General features: G+C 41.2%; 1 protein-coding gene across 3 annotated transcripts in view; it reads right to left on the minus strand.

Annotated features, from left to right (window-relative positions):
• Positions 1 to 27,137, minus strand: part of CFAP95 (cilia and flagella associated protein 95) — a 116,318-nt gene that overhangs the window by 25,963 nt on the left and 63,218 nt on the right. The window contains exon 6 of one of the 3 annotated variants that reach the window (XM_070430152.1): positions 22,826 to 23,044. The exons of 1 other annotated variant lie outside the window; for it this stretch is intronic. In XM_070430152.1, the coding sequence (XP_070286253.1) occupies positions 22,859 to 23,044 (186 nt within the window). In that variant the 3' untranslated portion in view covers positions 22,826 to 22,858. Of the gene's footprint in view, positions 1 to 22,825; positions 23,045 to 27,137 lie in introns of those variants that run through there. One more of the 3 variants, XM_070430153.1, reaches the window with a different exon arrangement.

The following is a 27,137-nucleotide window of genomic DNA, read 5'->3' on the forward strand; positions in this document are numbered from 1 at the left end:
GCTTCTCTCCATCTTCGCAATCCCTTCAGCGGGTTGCCTGTGATGCACATCACATTCTGGTTTAATGCTCATTCAATATTCAAATTGTTTTCTTTCTCTTCTACCTTCATGGAGAGGTTTTCTGGGTTCAGAGATTTTGTTTCTAATTATATTTTCTTAACAACTGCCTGAAACCCAAAGAAAGGAATGAAGTTGGGATCCAAGAGAAAGGTTAGTAATTTTCCAAAGGCCAGGGAAATGGAGAAAATTAGCTCAGATTTTGACTAGAAAGTAAAAACAAAACAGATAAGGGCAGTGAGGAAAAATGTAGCGTGGTACTTAAAACCACATATTTTGGTCTTAGATGTTCTTAGGTGCAGGATCTAGTTTTACCACTTATCAGATAGGCAAGTTACCTTCTCTGAATCTGTTTTCTTCTGTAAAACAGGCATAAATAGCACCTACCACAGAGGGGTTTCATGAGGATAAGACAGCGCAATCAATGCACTTAGTACACGCCTCTCCATGGGGTGAGCTCAATCATTCTTAAATATTCCTAATATATAATCTTAGCTATAATAACTTATGAAAGTTACTATAAAATCTGAATTATGTTTAAATGAGTACTGAACTACTTTAAAAACTAATGCTGTTGAACTGTAACCCAGTGATTTGTACAGGGTTCCAAGATTACCTGGTGCTACAATAAATCATACTGAGCCATCGTAGATGTAGTAGGGGAGGTTCAGGAGAGATGTAGAGGATTATGGACTGGGATTTTGTCAGAATCACTTTTGAAGATTTTTTAAAAACCTGATTGATTTCCCAGGTGGGAGCAAGAGAAGAATATCCATGCATTGTAAACTTGCAAAGAAAAAGAAAGCCAGTTTGGAGGTGGCACTGGGCTCAGGTTTGTCACATCCCTATACAGGAGAGGAAACCAATCCTTTCCTTCTACCCTTCCAGTTTCTTGGCTGGGGCCTCTGTTATGAAACACTGATTAATAAGAGAGAAACAAACAGAAGTTTATTAACATGTATATCATATGTATATGAAACTCGGAACTCAGAGGTGGCTAGAACTTCAGCCTAGATATCCTTTTCAGCTAAATAAAGGAATCATATGGGACCAGGAGAAGTACAGTAAACTGGGGTCACTTTTGTTATGCAGATTTAAGTGCCTTCTCTGTTAATGAGTCTGTTAGGATTTACAGTCATCTTTCTATTCCTAGTACAGAAAGGGAAATAGTGATTTTCCTTACAAATGTAAATTTCCCTTACAAAAGGTCAGCTTCTGATACCATTGTAATTAACTAGTTATTAATCATAGGAAAGGACCAAAGAGAAGGCCAGACATTATAGGTATGTTCCCTTAAAACACTGGGAGAGGGAACCGCATAGGGAAGATACTTGCCTGTCAATCACACCTGGGGACAGAGATGGTTGTCAGAATGGGTGTGGCTATGTCAAGTGTGCAGAAATTTGGGATATATAATTCCCTAAACAAAGAAGCTCACTCTCTTATGCTCTTGGTTCCTCTTGGCATGCTTGGCTCATTGCTCATGCTTGGCTTCCTGGTATTCTCCCATGTGGCCCACGGCCATGCGGACCCCCACACACAATGGACTAATGAACTGCAAATAGCCTGATACTGTACTGGGCCCAGCCCCGACATGGAAGGGAAACTCTGGACACTGGCTTTGCCTCTAGCTCTACTGAAAGCCCAGCTACACTTCCTCTATGACTGGACTATGGGAAATGGGACTTTGGAAACGTGGGGATTTAATTCTGCACAAGTAAAAAATCACTCATTTTCCCATTTGAGTGTCAGAAAATCCCTTTTCTCAGGCTATTGCAAAAACTCCATCCCCAGCCACACCCAGGGGCGAAGAGGACCCCCACTTTGTCTGGTATCACGTCTACTTTGTTTTTGTAACTCTTCCTGTGGTTGCTGTTTCTCCAAATACTCTTTATGCCAAAGAGGCATAGTTAAGGTTGCAGACTCTGGTCTCCTACAGGTACCTTTCCATGGTCATCTAACAGATGTCAGGAACACCTTGATTGTGAACTCTGGTGTGGTGAGCATTACTCACCTCTAGACCATCACCATCAATAAGTAAGAACTTTGATTGTGTGGGGCCTCCAGGAGTGTGTGCCCTGACTGTAGCATGAGACATTTTAGTGCATTCTCAAATATAACTGGCATTCCTAATCACTTCTAAAATAAGTGGGGGGGTTCATGTAACACAGACATAATTTCTTGGCGCTCTTTCCTAAGTGCTCCAATGTCAGTATTGGAAATATTAACTGTGGAGTCATAGAAACCTCATAGGGAAGTCAGAATGCCTGGTGAAAATGCTCAAAACATTTGTCACAGCTCCCATGAGTTGTGACGAGAGAAACTTTGTGCTCTGGTGGGTTTCTCCATAGTCAAGGATCCCTGTTACAAAGCTGGCTTTGTAAGGAGGCCATAGCTCTGGGGCTGGGCCTGGCAGGCTGACTTCCAGGTCCAGAAGTGAGAAGTCCCAACCCTGACCCCAGCTGGAAAACTAGAAAGTGCCAGAGGAAAAATCCGGGAGGGAAAAAAAAGGCAACTTAATAAAGTGCCTGTCTGTCACATAAAAAACAGATAGTGTTAGAGATAGGGAGGAAGTATAATTTCTCAGATTCAGAAATAGGATCCAAGTATGTTCATTGTAAGGGATCTGCTTCCCATGAATTCTTCAGGGGACATATGTACACAGATGTCACACACATCTGTTCTGAACTAAATTAACATATGGTGGTGGTGGGTGTGTGTGTGTGTGTGACATTTTAAGGCCTCAAAAATAGCACCAGTGGATAGAAGAGCTATTCAAAGGGGAATTTTTAAATGCCTTGCATTGGAATTCTGAATCTCAGGCCTTGCATTGGGATCCTGAATCTCAGGTCAAAAGAAGATCTAGTGTTTACTACACAGCTCAAACTGTGTTGAACAGTGACTCCTAATGGATTTCAATTTGCTGATCAATAGATACAATTTATTTTATGTCACTTTAGCCATAGACTCAAAAATAACCATTGTTTTAGACATGTATGATGCAACTGATTTAAAAAATCATTTTATTTAACAAAGCATTTGTAGAGCTTAGGTAAGTACCCTCCATAACACTGATTTGGAAAATATTTTTTAATTGATGGCAAAACTTACTAATTACAATTTAGAGTTATTATACTTGGGACATCTTTTCCCCCAGCACAATTAAGTATGCAAATTCCAATGAAGAGGCTTTTTCTCTATTCTGGATAGGACCTAGCCACCATGTCCATCACAAAACCTCCAAGTGCTAATTCTTCATGCTCATTTATCAGATGCGTTTTCCCATGGATATAATAATGATATGAATTCACAGAACACCTGACTCAGTTAAAGGTACCAAGGTTTTGCAAACTCCTTCCAAAGGCAACTTAAGAACTCTCACTAAAGTACGAGTAATGACCAACAACAGGAAGAATGTTGGTGCTAGCATTTATTAGTAAGCTGCTATTCATGGTTGTTATTATTATTATTATTATTAAAATCCTACATGCATTCTGCTTTCCTTTGATCCTATTTACTGTCCTTCTTTAACTTTATGAAAGGAGGTTTCCATTGGATTTTTCCATAAATCATTCCCTAGGCTTTTAACCTTTCTGTGGAAACTCAGAGGGAAGGCAGGGGTGGGTGGGAAGAGATTTTATATGCATATAAAGAATTTATATGCATATATGCATAACCCATGAAGACAGACAATAGTGTGCTGAAGGCCTGGAGGGGGGAAAGTGAGGGTGGGCTAGAAGGGGTCAATGGGGCAAAAAAGGAGACATCTTTAATACTTTCCACAATAAAGATAAATTTAAAAAATAAAACTCATCAGTCCCTCCAAATTTTTTTGAACTTCTGAGTGGTTTTTGCTCTCATGGCTCCTCAGTAAAGATTCATGAGAATTTGGAGATGTGTACCATTCATTCTATGCATTGGGAGCCATATGACCCTTTCATTTATAATTGCTTTGGCCTGTATTATTTTGCTCACAGTACTAGGTATCACTGTTTATCTGAGATATCTGTACATGATTCTGAGGGCAATTAGGTCATGGTGAATATTTTAAAGCATGACCTTGTGTGATTCCAGCCAGGCTTTAGAAAAGTTAATAGACCAGTGGCTTCTAGAAGAGAATGGAAGAGTTAGGAGAGGGGAGGGAATTGGAGCCAGGATTGGAGTCAGGGGCTTTGTAAGAGCCATAACAACATTTCCATTTAGATGGTCCCAGACCTTTGGAACCTAAGATAGCCAAGATAGAATTTTCATTTTTTCCCCACTAAATATACTCCTCCTCCCTTAATTGTCCCCATCTCCATAAATGGCACCACCATCCACCCAGTGCTTCCAGTCAGAACCAGAAGTCACATTTAACTTCTCCCTTTCTCCTCCCCACATGTGAGCCACCAGTAAGTCCTGACAGCAATGCCCCAAAAGTACATCCCTTATCCAATCATTTCTCTTCATTTTTTTCTGCCAAAGTCCGAGTCTAAGGCACTATGCACCTTCATCTGGACATTTGCAACAGCCTCCTGACTGTGTCCCTCTGCTCATGTCCTCCAATAGCACCCAGAGAGATCTGCCCAAAGCATCACTCAGATCATATTACTCTCTTGTTTAAAACTCTCCAAAAATTGCTGGTTGCATTTAGAAAAAATCCAAACTTTTTAATCTCAGCCTAAAAGGCCCTACATATCCCGCCCTCTCCTTAACCTTCAGAATTAATCTCCCTCCTCTTTTCATGATGCGGCAGCCTTCTCTGTGTCACATGAACATTCCCAGCTCATTCCCATCTCAGAGTCCTTTTAGTTTCCTGGTACCAGTAATATCTAGGTCTCATTCTTTCATTGGGAGTTTTTACAGGGCAGGGATGGTATCTCACTCACTAAATCTAACAAAGCTTTCAACAGCCACATGTAAATATTTTTGGTTTGTGGTGGCAGCAACTATTACAGAAATTGACTGTAATAAAAATGTCATCTTGTGGCGAGCTCCCAAATAGAAGATTCTCTTAGCTGGTTTCCATCCCTTGACTCTCTGGGGTGACATTTGGTTGATGCAAACTGGGGTATCAAAGGTGGGAATGGAAGGGAGGGGTGAGATTTCTTCTCCAAAGGCCTGCCCTGAAGCTGCATGAACTCCTCCCACTCCCATCTCTAATTTGTCCCCTTTGCTATATCAATTTCTCTATGGAACTCTTGGTTCATGCAAATATGCAAAGATTTCACTAATTTATCCTATATAATAAAAACACACTATGCAAATTGACCATCGCTCCAACGCACAAGATGGCTGCCCCCATGTGGACACAAGATGGCCGGCAAGGGAGGGCAGTTGTGGGCGATCAGGCCTGCAGAGGAGGGCAATTGGGGGCAACCAGGCCTGCAGGGGAGGGCAGTTGGGGGCAATCAGGCCAGCAGGGGAGGGCAGTTGTGGGCAATCAGGCCAGCAGGGGAGGGCAGTTGGGAAGGACCAGGCCTGATAGGGAGGACAGTTGGGGGCAATCAGGCCTGCAGAGGAGGGCAGTTGGGGTTGATCAGGCCAGCAGGGGAGGGCAGTTAGGGGTGACCAGGCTGGCGGGGGAGCAGTTAGGCATCTATCAGGCTGGCAGGGGAGTGGTTAGGGAGTGATCAGGCTGGCAGGCAGAAGCCGTTAGGGGCAATCGGGCAGGCAGGCAGGCGAGCAGTTGGGAGCCAGCAGTCCTGGATTGTGAGAGGGATGTCCGACTGCTTTGCTTTCTCCTGCCCCCCTCTCCTAATCTACCACCAATGGATTTCATATAACCCTACTTACATCTCTTCCTTTTATCCTAATGTATAAAATAAGCTGTTCTCCAGAGCATTTTCTCAATTTATTGAGATTTGGCTTCCCAGCAATTGGTGTCAGTTTGACTCAAATAAACTCATAAAACTTCTCTAAAAGCTTGGATGCTTCATACATCGACACCTTATAAATGGCCCCTTCATTAAAGTCTCCTATTTTAAATCCTCCAAGTATGCCAAGGACCCTCGATCTGGGACCCTGATTCATACATCCATTTTAAGAGAGATTCAATTAATTGGACAGGACGTGGTAATGAGTTGCATGGGTGGGGAGTGGAAATGAGGGAAAGAAAAGTGTCAGTGTAATTCCCAAGTTTCTGTCTTGTGTAATTGATGGAGATGGTGCTTTTCAGTGAGGTCAGGATGCATGGAAGGCCCACTGCAAAGGAAAGAATGATACGTGTTGAGACATATAAAGCACTTAGCAAAGTTCCTGACGTTTACTAAGAGAATGACACATGTCGGTTTTAGCCAGTATTACTTTTACACACTTACTTTCCATCTGGAGAAACTATCACCAGCAATAAATGTTTTGAAAGGATCCACCTAAATGCATTCTATATCCTATTTTCCACTGCAAATGTAAAACTATTTTAAATGCAGTGGTGCAGGATTGGAAAAAAGTTTGCCAGTGGGCTTGTACTTCTAAAGTTTTTTTCTATTTCATTTTGAACTCAGTGAGACTTTAAAACAGTTACTAACCTTGATGCTGGATATCAATTGAAGATGTGGATAAATTTCAAAGCAATGTAGCTATTTTAGAATGTCAAGGGGGTCCTTGGAAAATTATATAGTCTTACCTCTAATTTTTGGGTGAGGAAATTAAAACCTGAGAGGTTAAATGACTCATCTGAGGCCATACAACTAGTGATAGAGTTGGGACTAAAATCCAGGCCTTATAACTCATAAACTGACCCTTTTATCTCCAACATGGCAGCCTCCCGCAAAATGGTCCAGAAAATAATGTTTATAGCACAGATTTAAAAATTTATATAATGCACCTAACCCATCTCTAAAGAAAAACGTAAGTTAAAGTGAGGAACGAGGGCCCTGAATAGGAGTTCAAAAAAGTACTGGGTTTTGATAAGTTCATTCTAACAATTCCTTTTGAAAAATAGATAAATCATGATTAAACTGACATTTTCAACCTTTAAAAATGTATGTTTTTAGCAAGGTGTCTACTACTTTTATCCATGGAATAGACTTTTCTCATACTCCTGAACTCTGATTGCCACTTTTCGAGTTTTATTTTGAAGATTTGGTAGGTTTTCTGTACAACAATCAGTTTTAATGCTGTGTTCAAAACTATTCACCCTAAACAGATTCTATTTTAAAGAATTCTGACTCAACGAACCAATGAAAATCTGAAGAGATGGTTATATTCCTTTTTTATAATCAACCTGTTTTTTGAAGATTGAGTTTTTTAAAAAATCTAAACATCACAACTGAGTCAATCATGTTGTAATATTTGTGTGATTATGTGGAACCAACAAAATCAGTTTTCCTGCTTAGATAGGAGAAAAGCCAGAAATATAGTTTATTTCTCCATGTCATCTTTCCTAATGCAGAAAAAGGAGATATAGGAACAAATATTTCAAGAGAAAATTTTAAAATACACTTTATGATATTGGGAGAAAGGGATATAATTTTCTGTATTTTAAAAGTATGTTGGGTAGATATAATATTTATGAGAAAAGCTTAAATAGCTGAATTGGATTATGTTTAAAAGATTCTATTATCTCAAAGACTTGGTATCCATACCAACTGAGTCGTCTCTATATTTACTCTTTCCATCCATAACAAGGAAATAAACAGCCAAAGAGCTCACTATTTCCTGATATTATATCACTAGAGGCCTGGTACACAGATTCATGCACCAGTGGGGTCCCTTGGCCTGGCCTGCGGGGATCAGGCCAAAACCAGCTCTCTGACATCCCCCAAGGGGTCCCGGATTGCGAGAGGGCACAGGCCAGGCCGAGGGACCCCACTGGTGCATGAATCCATGCACTGGGTCTCCAACATCCCCCGATGGGTCAGGGGTGCGGGTGAAGCAGATTCGGGGCCAACAGTGCCCCAGGAGCAACCTAACCCATGGTCAATTCCACAGGAATTGGGCTCCCCCTGTACTGGTCAGAGCGACTGCCCCTGGTAGTCATTGTACATCATAAGCTACCAGGTGAACGGTAGAATGGTTGGATGGTTGCTTATGCTTTTATATATATAGACTAGAGGCCCGGTGCATGAAATTTGTGCACGGGGGGGGGGGGTGTCCCTCAGCCTAGTCTTCACCCTTTCCAATCTGAGACCCCTTGGGGGATGTCCGAGCAATCGGACATCCCTCTCACAATCCGGGACTGCTGACTCCTAACTGCTTGCCTGCCTGCCTGATTGCCCCTAACCGCTTCTGCCTGCCTGATTGATGCCTAACTGGTCCCCTGTTGGCCCAATCACCCCCAACTGCCCTCCCCTGCTGGCCTGGTTGCCCACAACTGCCCTCCCCTGCTGGCCATCTTGTGGTGGCCATCTTGTGTCGGCCATATTGTGGCAGCCATCTTGTGATGACATGAGGGTGGCAATCTTGTGGTGGTCATCTTGTGATGACATCACGCAAGGGCATCATGCAAGGGCATCGCGCAAGGGTGTGATGCCACCTAGGCTTTTATTATATAGGATAGCTAATAAATTACTATTTGACAGACATCTCAACAAACCCTGCTATTGTTTTACTTTTGAAACAGGACCCCCCCCACCAAAAGAAATAAGAAAATGTAACCAAAACACAGACATGAAAAATCAGCTCACAAGGGAGAGTTACAATAGCATATCCAAGGAGGGAAAAGTTACTTTCTGAACTTGGTCCCAGGCTGGCTGATGTCCAAGGCAGAGAAACATACTTCTGCCAAGGTATAGGTCACCTGGTCCTCCACCCAGGCAGATTCTGTTGGTTTGCTAGGGAGACCAGACCCAGGTGAGCCAACCTCAGAGAGACCAAAGATATTCTAAACAGAATGTCCAACAAGTGGCAAATGTGTGCCTTTTGCCTATAGAACTGATTGCTATTAAAACATAACTTTTTCATTCATTAAACATTTGCTACATGTCTATATGTACCAGACACTACCTAAGGTTCTGAGGATGTTAGATGTGAATGAGACAGTCCCAGATGACAAGAGGCTCACATCTTGCATAGAATCCAGATATATCAAATTTCCTATTAATAGCAGAAAAAGATAATTAATGTCCACTTATGATGGACACATCATTATGCAATACTCCTGGGACTCAGGATAGTTTCTTGCAAACAACTGACACAAAATAAGTGTTGACTGAACATAGGAACTCAAGGGAATGGCCAGGATGAAGCTAACAAACAGATCAAAACTATCCGTAACAGGATAGTCTTCAAAACACAAAGCCTCAAGTTTTAGTTAATAAAATGAATGCAATTTGAGAACTGTTATAAATATAATTAAAGACTTCAGAAATTAGTGGTAAAGCTAGGATTTGAATCTATGAAGTCTGGCTCCAGAGATTTTTGTGCTTAGCCACTATATACCATGCCACCTCTTAGAGAAAAGCAGGATAGGAAAGGAGGACTGGTAAAATCCTTCCTATGGACACAGTGATTTAAGAAAAAAATAAAGAAAAGAAAACCAGTCCAAAAGTGTAAACTGCAAAGCTTTAGATGCCAAACATACTGTTCAAACTACATTTATTCTTTTATTCAACAAATATTCATTGTTCCTCCCTGAGCCAGGTGTTTTACTGGGTACCAGGGTTTTCTGTGAAAACACATTAAACCATTGCTTTCATGACCTATTTTCTCCATAGGATTGGCCACCTTCAAACATATCCCATGATTAACTTATTTACTAAGCTTATTGATTACTAGGGGCACAGTGCATGAATTCATACACCTTGAAAGGGACTGTGGGATGCAAGGCTGTGGTGGGCACAGGGATGGGTCTTGGCCCATCCTCCACGCCCCTGCCCGGCCCCTCCTGCTGTAGCCCCAGGTCCCCTGTCTGCCCACAGCCCCGCTCCCACTGCCATTGTTCCCACACACTGACAGCACTGGCCCCGCTCACACCTGCTGACAGTGCAGAGTAATGGGGGCCAGCACCAGCAGCAGGTGCAAGTGGGGCCAGCCCCATCAGTGGGTGCAAGCAGCGACTACTGCCCCAATCGCCCCTCAGGAGCAAGGGGAGGTAGAGAAGCCCTGAGGGGCAATCAGGTCTGGTAGCCACCACTTGCACCCGCTGATAGTGCCTAGTGATCGGGGCCGACGCCAGGTGCTGGCAGCAGGTGTGAGCGGCGGCTCCAGTGCCGGCAGCAGGTGCAACTGCTGGGCAGAACCATGGCAAGCAGGAGCAAAGAATTTTCAGTAACCACCAGAGGCTCGCCCTGATGACAGCAAACTGTGCCCTGCCTTGGTCTGGTGCCCCTGCTCACCTGCGCCATCATCCTGCTGTGGCCAATGCCCACCATGTTCCACACTCTGCTGCCTGCTGCCAATGCCCACCATGTCTCACGCATGTCCCCTGGTGGTCAGCACACATCATAGTGACTGGTTGTTCAGTAGTTCGGTTGTTCCGCCGCTCGGTCTAATTGCATACTAGCCTTTTATTATATAGGATTGTCTGTCTCCCCTTAACAGAATGTAAATTTCATGAGCACATAAAATTTTGTGTTTCATTACTTGAATAAAACTACCCCTAGAACAGTGCTTGGGACACTGCAAGGATTCAATAAACATTTGTTGAATGAATAAATCATGGAGTTTAGTTTTTAGTGGGGGATAATATACGTTTTTAAAATAAAATAATATTTTAGAATATATGCTCGGTTAAGTCATGAATTTCCTATGTTTCTTTTCTTTAAACGCAGCAGAGATAACTCTTAACTATTATTGGATTTAGAAGGACATTATGACTTTTAAGCAGAATGTACAAATACTTTGGAACCCTGAGAAGAATGTGGTCCCTAAAATAATGGAATTGCTTTCCATTGCAAGGTATATAAAAGTACAATTGATTTGTATCCTGCAAATTTGTTTATTAGTTTAATAGTTTTTAGCGAGTTCTTTAGGATTTTCTATATATAATATCATGTTATCTGCTGTTTATTTCCTTTTTCAGGATGAGGAAGATCCCTTATAGTCCTCATTTGTTCAATTTTTTGTTTGTTTTGTTTTATCATGAAAGGGTGTTGGATTTTGTCAAATGCTTTTCTGCATCAGTTGAGATAATTGCATAATTTTGTTTTTTAACTCTGTTTATATGATCTATTACATTAATTGGTTTTCAGGTGATGAACCAACCTTGCACTACTGGGATAATTCTTATTTGGTCATGATGTAGAATTTTATATATATATATATTAGAAGCCCGATGCATGAATATTTGTGCAAGAATAGGCCTTCCTTCCCCTGGCTGCCTGCATGTGGTGGGCTCACTCCGGCAGCCTGTGCAGCGGTGGCGGAGGCAGAGAGAACTGGAGAGATTGGGTGCACTAGTGCGTTTCACTTTCCCATTGTGAAAGTGGGATGCAGCTGGCCCCCGTCCTCATCCTCTTCCTCCTCCACCCTCTGCTTCCTGCTGGCCCGCCCTCTCTCCACGTCCATCGCCCCTCCCCTCTTGATTTGGCAAGATAGGGAGGAGGGAGATCTGATAATTTGGGTTACTGTGTGGGTGGCCTCTTTCATCTATTCAAAACAAAGCTGAGCCACCTGCTACGGCCGCCACCATCACCCCTTGGCTGGCCCGGGGCTCCCAGGGTGCGCTAACTGTGCACCGAGCGAGCTCCCGCACATGTCCGTGCCTGCAGGGCTGCTCCAACACTAGGATTTTGTTTACCAGAGCAGCGGGGCAGGGGTGGGGTAAAGGGGGATGCCAGACACTGGGAGCTATGACCTCAGGCACCAGAGGGTTGCCTCTGAGGCTGGGGGCTGGGCCACAGGGAGGCTGCAAGGACGGTTGACAGGTGTGGAGTGCAGCAGGGAGGCCCTGAGGAGGCGCGCTGCCCAGAGACCTGGAGAGGCCGGGGGGCGGGGCCGTCGCCATCTTTGTTGTGTTAATTTGCAAACTCGCTCCTGATTGGCTGTGGGCATCGCAAAGTGACGGTCAATTTACATATTTCTCTTTTATTAGATAAGATTGCTGGATTCTGTTTGCTAGTATTTTGTTGATAATTTTTTTGCACCTATATTCATAAGAAATTGGTCTGTAGTTTTCTTTTATTGTGATGTCTGTATGGTTTTGATATCAGAGTAATACTGGCTTCATAAAATGGTTTCTCTCTATTCTTTGGCTTGCTTAATCTCTATTTTATCTGTCATCAAGCTGGCAAATTCTTTCTTCTGCCAATTCAAATCTACTTAGCACCTGTACCAACTTTACTTCAGATAATGAACTTCTCAACTTTAGAATTTCCATCTGGTTCTTTTAATAATTTCTATATATTGATAATCTTTATCTGATTCAACATTGTCATCATACCTTCCTTTACTTCTTTAATCATCTTTCTTTTAGTTCTGTTAACATATATTTAATGGCTCCTTTAAAGTATTTTTCTGTCAAATCTGACATCTGGTCACTCTCACAGACAGCATGGGTTTGTGTTGCTTGTTTTTTCTTTTTTTCTTCTGTGAATATGGGTCACAGTCCTGTTCCTTTGCAAGTCTCATAATTTTTTGTTGGAAACTAGATATTCTAGATAGTACATTGTAGCAATTCTAACTCACTCTGCAGAACTATTATTGTTATTTGCTTTTTATGGTTTTTATTGACTTGCTGGGTTATTTTACTGAAGTCTATTTTCCTCTTATCCCACAGTGTGAAGCCCCTCATGCTCTCCTCAGGGAGGCATGCCTTTGGGTATAACCTCAGTAGGACTTTCTTTCTTTTGCTGACCACTGCTAGCTGCTAGCCATTAAGCTCCACTAAATGTCGGCTAATTGCTCTACTGTTTTAAACAATAATCTGGGTCATGAATAGCTCTACAAATGAATCCAAGCAAATTGTGGCACCTTTACAAGAATGGGTTCTTTCTTTTCTTTTTTAAATATGTTTTTATTTCAGAGAGGAGTGGAGAGGGAGAGAGAGATAGAACCATCAATGATGACAGAGAATCATTGATCGGCTGCCTCCTGTGTGCCCCCTACTGGCCATCAAGTCTGCAACCCAGGCATGTGCCCTGACTGGGAATCAAGGCGTGACCTCCTGGTTCATGGATGGATGCACAACGGAGCCACACCAGGCTGGGCTAAAGGAATGGTTTCTAACATTACTCTTTGATATCTGTTGTCACCCCGAATAAACTCCTCCCAACAGTCTTATTCTAGCCCTCTCCTGCAAAGTCATCAACCTATAATCTAGGCTGTCATTAAATCCACAAATTTGCCTCCCAAATGCATTTCACAAATAGCCCCACTTCAGGAGAATGCCCTTTGGCTTGAACTTCTCTAAAGTCAGTTACAAATGAAGTCAGTTCCCTTAGAAAAAGATTAAGAGCTATCTGTTTTATGGCCTGCTTCTCCCACAGGCAAAATCTCTGAGCCAGAGCTCTGGATCTGGGGGAGGGGACAAAAGCTGAGGGAGAGGGCTCCCTGGCTCCCTGGCTGCAGCAGTCTGACATGAAGTGTCTGTCTTACTGAGGGGAGAGCAGTACTCCCAAACTTTTGTATATGTTCTTAAATAGATGTATTTTCATTAGCTGTTTGCCTATAGGACCATTTCTAGAGGTTTTAATATTTTAAAAAATAATAATTTTCATCAGTTTCTCTGTGAAGCAAGTCAACAGAGCTTCTCACACTGCAATGCAGGAAGTCCACAGCCCTTAATTGTAATGAGTTTATTCATTGCTGACTTAGAGCAGAATGGCCATGAAATAAATATATGTTGTCTACTCATTAATGCCAAATAGGTTTATAGCAACAGTGACATGGGGTGAGATCCCCAATTAATGTTGATAAGACACTTATGGTGGAACCATGCTTTATCCTGGTAAGATCACAGCCACTAAGAGAAAACAGTTCATAAAAGGTGTGATTTTGTCAGTACCTGAATAGACACTAGAGTAACACAAATGATTAAACCTCTAAAACTCAGTCTGTTGTATGGGCTTTGAAGATGCTAAAATCCAACTAGTCTTTTTATCTTTCAGAAACAGCCTAGAAAACAGGATCTTATTTCAAGCTCAGCTTGATATCTGGGCTGTACAGAATAAGATGCCAGTGATATGAAACAGGAAACAGCTGATTAAGTCTCATTTGATTTTAAAAGCTAAATGCGTAGAAAAGTTCTAGTCAGAGCAGGGCTGAGGGAAGCACCTGATGTTACATTATGAATATTAAAAACACAGAGTCCCTTTATTGCAGTTGTATCTTTCCTTTGATGCTAAAACCTAGTACCCAAGAGCCACCAATGACTTTGAAATAGGACAGCCTGTTTCCTAAAAATGTTTCAGAAGGAAGAGAGATATGTTGTGTCAAATTCAGATTATTTGACTTTTGACTCTAGGAGTTTCTCCCCACACACTCATCCAATGAACTTAACAAAATCATTTTGAGAATACTTTTATATCTTCTAAGCCAGTGGTTCTCAACCTTGGCTGCACATTATCAGGATTTTAAAAAGATTCCCAGGTGATTCTAATGTGCAGCCAAGGTTGAGAACCACTGTTCTAAGCAGAAGATATGGGAACAGCAGGAGATTGGCATTTAGCTCATTAGGTGGTAACTGAGCTTTCTCTCCCCGGTGCCTGTGGTTACTGAAAAGGCTCAGTCTCCTCAGAGAATAACTTACCCTATATCTGTATCCAGAACCAGTAGGAAATGGCATTATGTAGTTGGGTCTCATTTTGTAAGTTAACTTTTAAGAATTTATAAACACCATGTTAGTTTTTCTTGCACATACAAACCAAGTAATAATAATATACGCTGATGCATATATATGCTCACTATGTACCAGGATCTCTTCTAATGGCTTCATGTATATTAAATCATTAATCACTACAGCAACCTCATTTGGAATGTAAGGCACAAAGAGGTTAAGTAACTTTCCTAAGGTAACACAGCTGGCAAACAGCAGATCGGGGGTTGAAGCTCTGGCTATCACCACAACGTACTGTTTCTACATAATTAATAACTTTGTTTCTTGGGGAGACAGGATAAGTGAGCAGTGGAGTGGTCCAAACAAAAAAAGAAGGGCTTCAGCACTCCATCCTTTGCCTGTTCACCTGTGCACTCTTAGGTGAGGGTTTATAAACGCAAACAGATGCATAGGAATGGTGCTACTACCGCTGATATGGAAGTTAGAGTGGGCAGATAAAAATAATATACTGAATTTACTACAAAAGACTTGCATGGGCATCTTAGCATTGCAAGATTGGCTTAGGGCTGAGTCTGTTGGACCAGTAAATAGAACTGGATAAGCAGATGTGCTTCCCGATTACACTTGGAGATGCTGACATTTCCATTCAAAAGCAACTTTAGATCATTTACCAGGATAGTCAGAAGCCATTTTCTACACTTACAACAAAAACAAAATTTTGTAATCCCACCCCAACACATATATCGCCCACCCATCAAGGACAATTTCTAGTTCAGAAACCAGTCATGCCCCAAAGCTTGCTGTTGAGGAGCCAACACCTAATCAATGATATTAACTGGCTGTGCAAAGAAATGATCAATCATCTGTCAAGAATTATTGCTTCTTAATGTGAAAAGGCCATTTAATTGGCCATTTGGAGTTGTAAACCAGGCAGCTGTGTCTAACCTGGATCATCAATCATAAAATTTAATTAACCATAAACTCTTTGAGGAGCAAAGATCATATCATGCACATCTGTGTACATCTCTTGGTGTCTGGCGCACAGTGGGCAACATGGGAAATATTTATTAACTTGATTTGATGCATTAATCACTGTAAAATGTTAGAGAAGTGCACCATACATAATTTGTCATATGCACTTCGAAGTTCTCATAACTACGTGATTTTAAGAAACCGCTTCCTCTTTCAGCACCTGTGCTTCCCCACCAGGAAAATAACAAGTTAGATGGGAGGGTCTCTGGGTTCCTTCCAGCTCTGAAATCCTAAATGCAGACCAGCAGACCATGTTTCAATGAGGGGAACATTTATGCACGGCCATATTCTTATTTGCTTGAGGAGCTGAATTAAACATTAGCTCTGTTCGAAGTGGGGATGATAGCGTTGTAATTATTTAGTTATTAATAACAGAAAAGGAACAAAGGGAAGACATAGGCATGTTCTCTGCAAAACACTGGAGGAGGGAACCACATAGGGAAGATAGACGCATGCCCAGTAAAGCAGAGATGACATAGGGAAGATGCTTGCCTGCCCATCACACCTGGGGATAGAGATGGCTGGCCAGAATGGGCGTGGCCATGCAAGCGCATGAATATTTGGAATACATAATCCCCTGAACAAAGCAGCTTTGTGCTCTCTTTGACTCTTGGGACTCCTGTTGTTCGGGAAGTGTGCTCTCTTGGGTCTCTAGCATTTGCCGGTATGGCCCACAGCCATGTGGACCCCACATGCAATGGACTGATGGACTGCAGCGGAAACACAAGCTGAGCTAGCCTTATGCTGTACTGGACCTGGCTCCAACATGGAAAGGAACTCTGGACACTGACTCTGATTTTAGCCCCAGTTACACTTCTTCTATGACTGGACTAAGGGAAATGGGATTGGAAACCCAGGGGAATTATACCACGGAACTAAGGCTTTCTACTACATCTCATCCTCCCCTGGGGACCTCTGGGGTGCTTGTACCCCCAAGAACCCCACCCCCAGCAGCAACAGGGGAGATGAGGCATGCTCCCCTCCATTAACAGGAAGTGGGGGACAGTTGGTGGTTGATTTACAAATAGTGAGATTTACAAGTTTTTCCTCATTACAGACCGAATGTTGGTCAATGAGACAATTTCTATATATATGCATAAATATAGGAAAACATGAGTTGTGAACTTCTATCCTGTATATGCTTCTTAGACTTCAGGTTAAAAGAAGGGAGCTTCTTCCTTTATATCTTCCAGTAGAGGGAGCCAGATTTTAAGCATTAACCAGAGTATAATTTATTCCATAGAAATGATTGCCTGAACTAGAAAAATAAAACCAATGTTTTGATATTGAATCCTCATTTCTGGGTCTTATATAAAACAATAGAAACTGTATCATAGAGACCACCACTAACTCCAAAAGAGCAGAATTTTCCTAGTAATAATTATTTATCCTTTTCTATCAATTTCATCAGAAGTGGTAGGATTTTTACAAACATTTATTTAGCTTGTTAGTATCTGAGTTCTGGTTTTAAAAAATGTGTACTAAAAGTATTACAACAGCTAGGTAATTGTTTAATATGTTTTTATTGATTTCAGAGAGGAAGGGAGAGGGAGAGACAGAAACATCAATGATGAGAATCATTAATCAGCTGCCTCCTGCATGCTCCCCACTCGGGATCTGGCCCACAACCCAGGCATGTGCCTTGAGCAGGAATCGAACCGTGACCTCCTGGTTCATAGGTTGTTGCTCAACCATTGAGCCACACCCATTGGATGGTAATAATTTTTTTAGAGGGGACTTTTTTATTTATAGTAAAAAGTCTTTTTCTTTTTTAATGAGATATAACTGACATAAAATTATACTAGTTTTAGTTGTACAACATGATTTGGTATATGTTTATATTGATAAAAGACTGCCTCAATAATTTTAGTTAACATTCATCATTACCACACATAATTTTTTCCTTGTGATGTGAACTTTAAGATTTACACTTTTAGCAACTTTCAAATATATAATACTGTGTTGTAAACTATACTCACGATGCTGTACATTACTTCCTAAGCACTTATTTGTTTTATAACTGGAAGTTTATACCTTTTGGCTACATTCTTTCATTTCATCCACACCCTCTCTGACAACCACCAGTCTGTTTTCTGAATCTATGAGTTCTGTTTGTTTATTGTTTGTTTTTATTTTTACATACTAGTAGGATTGTACAGTATTTATCTTTCTCTGTCTGATTTATTTCACTTAGCATAATGCCCTCAAGGGCCATTCATGTTTTTGCAAATGGCAGGATTTTCTTGTTTTTCTTTTTGTAGCTGAATAATATTCCATTGTGTGTAAATATATATATATATATACATATATATGTATATATAAATATATGTGTATGTATATCACATTTTCTTTATTCATCTGTTGTTGAACACTTAGGTTGTTTCCATGTCTTGACTATTGTAAATAATGCTGCAATGAACATGGGGGAGGGGGAGCATATATCTTTTCAAGATAGCAATTTTATTTCCTTTGGATAAATACCTAGAAGAGGAATTGCTGGATCATATGATGGTTCTATTTTTAAGTTTTGGAAGAGCTTCCATATTATTCCCCATAGTGACTGCACCAATTTACATTCCCACCAATATAGCACAAAGGTTCCCTTTTCTCCACATTCCCATCAATACTTGTTATCTATTGTCTTTTTTGATGATAGCCATTCTATCATGTGTGAGGTGATCTCTCATTGTGATTTTGATTTGCATTTTCCTGATGATGAATTATGTTGAATATCTTTTCATGTACCTGTTGGTCACTGGCATATAGTCTTTGGGAAAATGTCTCTGTAGTTCCTCCACCCATTTTTTAAACAAATTTTTTTTCTATTGAGTTTTATACATCTTTCATATATTTTAAATATTAACTCTACAAGATATATCATTTGCAAATATTTTCACCCATTCTGCAGGTTGCCTTTTTTATTATGTTGATGTTTCCTTTGATGTACGGAACATTTGTTATGTAGCCCACTTGTTCAGTTTTGCCTTTGTTGCCTTTGATTTTGGTGTCAAAGCAAAAAATCATCATTACTATCAATGTAAAGGAGCTTGCCCCCGATGTTTTCTTCTAGGGGTTTTATGGCATCAGGTCTTACATTCAAGGCTTTAATCCATTTTAGTTGATTGTTGGGTATGGGTAAGATAGGGTTCCAGTTTCATTTTTTTGAATGGGGGCTGTCCAGTTTTCCCAGCACATTTTTTAAAGAGACTATCCTTTCCCCATTGCATATTCTTGGCTGAAAAGTTGTAGTTAACGACAGTATTTTGGTTTGATCACAAGAGAGAAAACAGCTTGTAGACTGTAGCCTTCATTCCCTTGTGCAGGAAAGTTTACACACTTTGAAAGAATGAGGACTACTCTCTTGAGAAGTATTCTGGTTTGAACTGAATCCCCCTCACCCCCCAATCTCATATGTTGAATTCTAACCCCCGGTACCTTACAAAATGACCTTATTCAGAAATGGGGTCATTGCAGATACAATTAGTTAAAATGAGATAATACTAAACTAGGCTGGACCCTACTGCAATATGACTGTTGTCCTTATAAGAAGGAAAATTTGGACACATATTCACACACAGAGAATGCCATGTCAAGATGAAGACAGATATTAGGGTGATGCCAGCAGTACATATATATATTCACACACACATAATACACACACTTATGTACACAGCGTGTCCCAAAAAATGTATACACACTTTAACAGCTGATAGCTCAATTTTGAAAATGGAATGTATTTTAATAAACACTGCCTTTATAATTATTCAAAGTGCATGTGTACATTTTGTTGGGACACCCTATATACAGACACAGTTTAAAGTAGCAAGAAATTCTAGTAAAACTTTGCTGGTAAATACTGACCTGGCATAGCTGCATTTTTGTTAATCCTCCAACAGAGGATATTTTTTCCATTGCTTTTTAGAAAGAGTGGAAGGGAGAGAGGGAGGGAGGGAGAGGAGAAAAGCCTCGGGGGGAGGGGAGGAAGAAAGAGACAGAGAGAGAGAAAAAGAGACATTGATGTGGGAGAGACACATCAATTGGTTGCTTCCCGCATGCACCCCAACCAGGGCTGGGGATGGAATCTATAATCCATGTATATGCCCTTGACTGGGAATCAAACCTGAGACCCCTTGGTGCAGGGGGGCTGAGGCTCTAATCACTTAGAAACACCAGCCAGGGCAGCATTTTCTTTATTAATTATCATTTCTTCACTCACAAGGCTTACAGGTTTTCTCATATTTGCTAATCAAGAGTTGGAGGCAGTGCTAAATTGCACTTATTATGAAATCTTATTTCATGGATTTATTTTTAAAATACAATGAGAATAAATTTAGCCTGGGCTGACCAAATAAACCAACCCACAAAAAAAATTAGAGTCCAGAGAAACCAAGATGGCAGCATAGGTAAACACTGGAGATTGCTGCCTCACACAACCACTTCAAAAATACAACTAAAAGACGGAACGGACATCATCCAGAACCACAGGAAGGCTGGCTGAGTGGAAATTCTACAACTAGAAGGAAAGAGAAAAGCATACCGAGACTCAGAGGAGGTGCAGTGCGGAAGTAAAATACTAAGGTGCGGAGGTGCATGCAGAGCGGGCTGGCGGCTGAGGGCGCGGTTGTCTTTTTCAATCGGGAGGGGGTCTCTGGGGACCCAGACTCAAACGGGAGAAGCGGGACTGTCTGGCATCGGTCAGAACTCGAGGGCAGCTTTCTCTCGGAGGTACTTGCAGCAATTGCTGGGACACTGAGAAGCAGAGCCTCTGAAGGCAGGACTGAGAGCAGCCATAACTGCTCGCTCCGCCCACCCTGTTGATCCCCTGGGACCCGCCCCGCCCAAGCCTTGCCCGGAGGCATTTGCTGGATAGCCTCAGGCAGAGGCTAGATTAGCACCTCTCTAGAGATCAGGACAGAAGTTCTCCCACTGCAGACACAGCTGATTCTCACAGCCAATTGGCCTGGAGGTCAAATCCCCCCCAGTGTTACCTACAACAATCAAGGCTTAACTACAACAAGACTGTGCACAAAGACCACAAGGGGATGCACCAAGAAAGCATAAAAAATCCGGAGACAAAGAAACAGGACACAAATGACAGAAATGGAGGAAAGCAAACTGCTGGATATAGAGTTCAAAAGCACACTTTTAAGGTGTTTCAAGAACTGTCTAGAAGCCGCCAACAAATTTAGTAAGGCCCTCGAAAAGACTGGTGAGACTGCCGATAAATGTATTGAGATCTTCAAGAAATCTAGTGAGACCCTCGATGTTGTGATAAAGGACGAACTAGAAATTAAGCATACACTGACTGAAATAAAGAATATTATACAGACGCCCAACAGCAGACCAGAGGATCGCAAGAATCAAGTCAAAGATTTGAAATCCGAAGAAGCAAAAAACACCCAACCAGAAAAGCAAAATGAAAAATGAATCCAAAAATACGAAGATGGTGTAAGGAGCCTCTGAGACAGCCTCAAGAGTACCAACATCCGAATTATAGGGGTGCCAGAAGAAGAGAGACAGCAAGATATTGAAAACCTATTTGAAGAAATCACGACAGAAAACTTCCCCTACCAGGTGAAAGAAGTAGACTTCCAAGTCCAGGAAGCGCATAGAACCCCAAACAAAAGGAATCCAAAGAGGACCACACCAAGACACATCATAATTAAAATGCCAAGAGCAAAAGACAAAGAGAGAATCCTAAAAGCAGCAAGAGAAAGAAAGTCAGTTACATACAAGGGAGTACCCATACGACTGTCAGCTGATTTCTCAACAGAAACTTTGCAGGCCAGAAGGGAGTGGCAAGAAATATTCAAAGTGATGAATGCCAAGAACCTACAACCAAGATTACTTTATCCAGCAAAGCTATCATTCAGAATTGAAGGTCAGATAAAGAGCTTCACAGATAAGAAAAAGCTAAAGGAGTTCATCACCACCAAACCAGTATTATATGAAATGCTGAAAGGTATCCTTTTAGAAGAGGAAGAAGAAGAAAAAGGTAAAGATACAAATTATGAACAACAAATACACATCTATCAACAAGTGAAGCTAAAAATCAAGGGAATACATAATCTGATGAACAGAATGAACTGGTGATTATAATAGAATCAGGGGCATAGAAAGGGAATGGACTGACTATTCTTGGGGGGGAAGGGGGTTTGGGGGATGCGGGAAGAGACTGGACAAAAATCTCGCACCTATGAATGAGGACAGTGGGTGGGGAGTTAGGGCAGAGGGTAGGGTGGGAACTGGGTAGAGGGGAGTTGTGGGGGGAAAAAAGAGGAACCAATGTAATAATCTGAACAATAAAGATTTAATTTTAAAAAATTAGAGTCCAAATGCACCTCAAAGATCAACTAGAATTTATTTATGTAATCCTGGGCAAATTACTTAAACGTCTCTTGGTCTCTGTTTGCTCACCTATAAAACTGGAGGGTGAGTCAAAACAACTTCTAGAATTTCTTCTAAATATAACACTAGATTATTGGACTTTCTAAACCCTAAAGTTTCACTAAGATTCTGTCTGCATCTCTGCTATTCCATACACTAAAAAAGTGTTATCTTGAATAAGGAAAAATACTGTGCTGAATAAACCATCCACAGTGCAGCTGGCCATCATAAGAAATCAAAGTCCATAGACACTCCTCCAACACACACACACACACACACACACACACACACACACACACACACTCAACATTATTATAGTGCCAGTGTTAGCCAAATTTCCACCATTGGAGTTTCATGTCAAATCTGAATGTCACCTTTATTTTCATTCACTTAAAAGTGGAATTTGTTAGCTCACTTTTTAAAAAATAGCCACACCCTAATCATAAGCATGATTGTCCTAGTTTTATGCATTTTTTCTAATAAAATTCAAATAAAAACAGTCCATAAATAAAATTCCACCAACTATCTAAAATTGTGTTGTATACCCTCAGTGTATGCATATTAAACTGAAAAATACTAGAGTAGCTTATGAAAAGAAGATTATACACACTGGTCTAGAATGTAAGATTTTGATTTTAAAGAAAACTACTAAAATATTATTTCCATTGCATTTATTAGGATAAAAAAATCATCAACTGCTAAATCAATTATTCTTTCATTAGTTAGAGAATATGATTTCATAAATTATTATGAAAATGGGAGTATAGGACCACCGGTTGATGGGTAGAGTTCTTGTTTGGCATATGAATTAGCATAAATCCCACTCTCGTCATGCCAAGTGTTGATGCCAAATCTTTTGGAGCCATTTAGATCTGAGAACTGAGAACGGCATTTTCTGTGGACTATTGAATAATCATCTTGACAAGGATAATCCTAAAGGAGGGGGGAGGAAAGAAAAGTGATACTGAATAACTGAAATATGTAAAAAGGAGTGATGTCTAAAAGCTGATCTTTAGTATGTTAGTCTTACTATGAACAAAGGTGAATTTTAAAACAATTGATTAATTTAACTTCTCAAATTACAAATACCTCAATGAGAAAAAAAGGCTATTGCATTTATAAGTACTTATAATTCTGAAAGAAGAAATTAGTTCATGGTTGTTTTATGAAACTAAAAATAAATTATTATACATTTAAAATTGTTCTAACCCATACATTTACAGATAAAATTTTATGATTATCTATGTAAGACCCAAACAATTACAATTTATCTACCATTCAACATCTTTTTAAAATTAATGTGTTACAATTATTCCAAAGAATAATATCTTGGGCTGTATCTTTAATAACTGCTATCCAGTCACACTTGCCAGTAAATGCCAAGTTCAAAGATTCATTCCTATGAGAAATTTACCTCAGCATAATTCAGTATAATGTTTAAGGTATTTACCCTTAGAGCATATCATAAAAGCTTCTATTATCTATATATATAAAAGCCCAGAGACCAGAACGGCACTGACCAGAACAACCAGAACAACTGGTGACTACGACACACACTGTGGCAGCCTACCATCCTGATCCAGGCCCCAACTGGCCCCATCCCCATCTGGTCCAGCCCCTGATCGGCCCCCAACACCCCGATCAGGGCCAGGGCTGGCTGGACAACTGCCTGCGGCCCCTCACCCACATTGGCCCAGCCCAATGGGCCCCCATTAGGGCGGGCCAACTGGACCCCACCCGTGCACAAATTCATGCACCAGGCCTCTAGTAAGAAATAAGACACTATCATTGACCATTTCCCAAAGGAAATAATGATTCTTTTAGATTACCATCAAGGGTAATGATAGATAAGGAACATAAAGCCCTTGAACTGATTATATAATTTCTCCCTTTAATTGGTACAAATTCTAAAGTACTAGAACAATATTGAAATTAAATCACCAAAATCTATAAAAAAAATGAAAGAACAGCTAAACATAGTTCAAATCTTAGATTGGCTTTATTGAAAATAATTGAAAACTTTTACCAGATGTTCAACCATAACAATCATTATAGTGTCTATTTATTTTCTGAGTGCCATGGGCATAGTAGTTGAGTGTTTATATCTTTTAATTCATAACAGGGCTCTGAAGTACAAACTACTGCTCTCATTTTACATATGAGAAAAGATAATTTGCTTAAAATCTCAGAAGGGGAGAATTTAAAGAATGCCAATATTAAGTGACTCAGCCAGGACTTCAAACTAACCAACGAACTGTAAGATCCTTTATCCTTTCAGGATCCTCATGAAATTCTAACAATAAGAGATGAAAAGAAATATAAACAATAAAATCTTAAACCTACATCTAATCCATGTTCCTTTCTACATAATTTGGGCTTTTGCTTTTTGTTGTTGGGGTCTATTTCTTTGGGGCTTGTTTGTTCACCTTTGATCAGGTAGGGGCCCTTTAAAATAGATTTTAAGCATCACTGGCCAAAACTGCCTTCTCAGAGGGAGGTAGGATCTGCTATTCCTACCCCAGCTGCCATCAAACTGAAGAGAGCATCAAATGAAAGGTCAATGTGTTCCTTTAGCACCTTTTATGCAAAGAGGCTGATTCATTTTGATAATGTGAATGACAAGATTAAATGTGATGCTTTAGGAAAAGGATTCTGGCAACAGAAGGTACTAAAGATTGAAGGTGGAAAGGACTGGATTCAGGAAATGCAATTAGAATTGGATCTCAACTATTTACAATATCAACTGATGGGTGAATAAACAAAATGTGGTCTATTCACACAATGAAATATTATTTGGCAATAAAAGGAATAAAGTATTGATAGATGCCATAACATAGAAAACATTATGCCAAGTGACAAAAGCTAAACCAAAATACCACACAGTGTATGATTTCTTATATAAAATGTACAAAATAGGCAAGTCCACAGAGGAAAAAGGTAGCTTTTCAGGAGATGGAGAAGAATGAAGAGTGACTATTAATGGATGTGATGGCTAATTTTCTATGTCAACTTTACTGGATCATGGGCACCCATACACACACACACACACACACACACACACCTTGCAATCCAACTCACAGACTTATGGACTTCAGAATATCAATGACCAAACCTGGAAGAATCAGCTCATAGAGTTCTTCAAATGTGGAGAAAAATATGCTTTGCCTATAAGGCTTCAACAAGAGCTAAAAAAAAAGAGCAGGAATATAAGGAAGAGTCTGGAGAATTATAGGAAGAAAATAAGGGAAAAGGATAACGGAAACAGTTTCCTAATGTACCCATCCCTACCTAGACTTTAATCAGGCAGAGTCTCTTTGGGACACAGAGAAGTATCTATAATAATAAAAGCATAATATGCTAATTAGACCGGATGTCCTTTTGGATGACCTTCCGGATGAAGCCGGGGCTGCAAGGGAAGTCTGGGTCCCGGGTACCAGAGGGAAGCCGGTGCTGGCAGCCAGAAGAAAGAAGGCCTACTCTTGCACTAATTTCGTTTATCGGGCCTCCAGTCTATATACATAAAAGCTTAAGCAACCGGCCAGTAACTACGATGCGCACTGACCACCAGGGGGCAGATGCTCAACGCAGGAGCTGCTGAGCTGCAGTCACTTGGTGATTCTTGGGTGACACACCCAGAACCAGAGAGGAGGGAGCCAGATTCCAGGGGTGTCACCCAAGAACTGCCCTCTTGCAATCCGGGACCCCTTGGGGGATGTCGGAGAGCTGGTTTCAGCCCGATCCCCACAGGCCAGGCCGAGGGACCCCACCGGTGCATGAATCCATGCACCAGGCCTCTAATATTAAATGAGAATAATGGCAGAAAGGTATGTGGGCCAGTCTTCTCCTGGCTTCTCCTGGCTTCCACCTCCCATGAGAACTCTTGAAACAAAACACAGATCAGGCTTCCCTTTCATTTGCCTGGAGCACATACCCAAGCTGGTAGAGCAGCATGGTCAGGCAGACGGAGACTCTGAGAGTCATCAATCCTGAGCCACTTTTGGTGTCTTATGGCATAAACAAGACCCTGAAGTAACTGCAAGTCTGCAGAGGGGGTTCTGCTCTCAGTTTCAGAATTAGATCTGGGAATGAATGGGAGTCAGAGAAGGTTTCTGTGGGGCCAACAGTATCTGTGGGAGTGGAAATAAGGCTGAGTAATCCCAAACATGCCATGAGGGTTACAACGAAGTCCAAAGAGAAAGCAAGAGAAATAGAAAAGAATGACAGTTAACAAAGTCCACAGACCAGAGCGACTAACGCCAGCAAAGAAAAGAGCAACCAGGTGGACTAGGCATATCATCCCAGAGACCAGAACAGGCACAAAAAATGCCACTCAAAAATACCCTATTCTTCCCCCCTGGCATCAGGATGCTAAATTGTATCCCTCTCTCCATATACCTGGACACCACCTTCGGGAGAGTTGCAGTTATTATTGCTGTGTAACAGGCCCACCTACACGTAGCATGAGAAATAATGACCATTTTTAGATTCTTTGTGTCAGGAATTTGGAAAAGGTACATCAAAGGCAGCATCTCTGCTCCACAGTGTCTGGGCTCTCAGCGAGGAAGTCCTGAATGCTGGGGGTAACTTAGGACCTACGCTGGAAACCTCTCTCATTCCAATTGGTAGTTGATGTTGGCTGTCTGCTGGGACCCCAGCTAGGGCCGTTGACTGGAACAACCTCACAGGTTCCCTCACGTACATGCTTGGGCTTCTTCATGGCATGATAACTGGGTCTGAGAGTGAGGGTGGCACAAAGAGAACCAGGAGCTTTTTATCACCAGACCTCAGAAGTCACAAGCTTCACTCCCACCATAGTCCCAGTTCACCCAATTGCAGGGGAGTTAATACAGATTCTGCCTCTCCGTTAAAATCACACTGCAAGGGCATGTGAGGTGGCAGGTATGTTGCAGCCATTTTGGGACAATAACAACCTGCCACAGGGAGAAAAATAGGGAGTGTTGAGGTTCCCAAGGCTACCCTTAGATTCAATGACTTGCTAGGAGGACTGACAAGACTCAACATATAG

This window comes from Myotis yumanensis, unplaced genomic scaffold (genome assembly GCF_028538775.1).
Source record: "Myotis yumanensis isolate MYYU_CA2020_CCGP unplaced genomic scaffold, mMyoYum1.0.hap1 SCAF_12, whole genome shotgun sequence".
NCBI classification, from domain to species: domain Eukaryota; kingdom Metazoa; phylum Chordata; class Mammalia; order Chiroptera; family Vespertilionidae; genus Myotis; species Myotis yumanensis.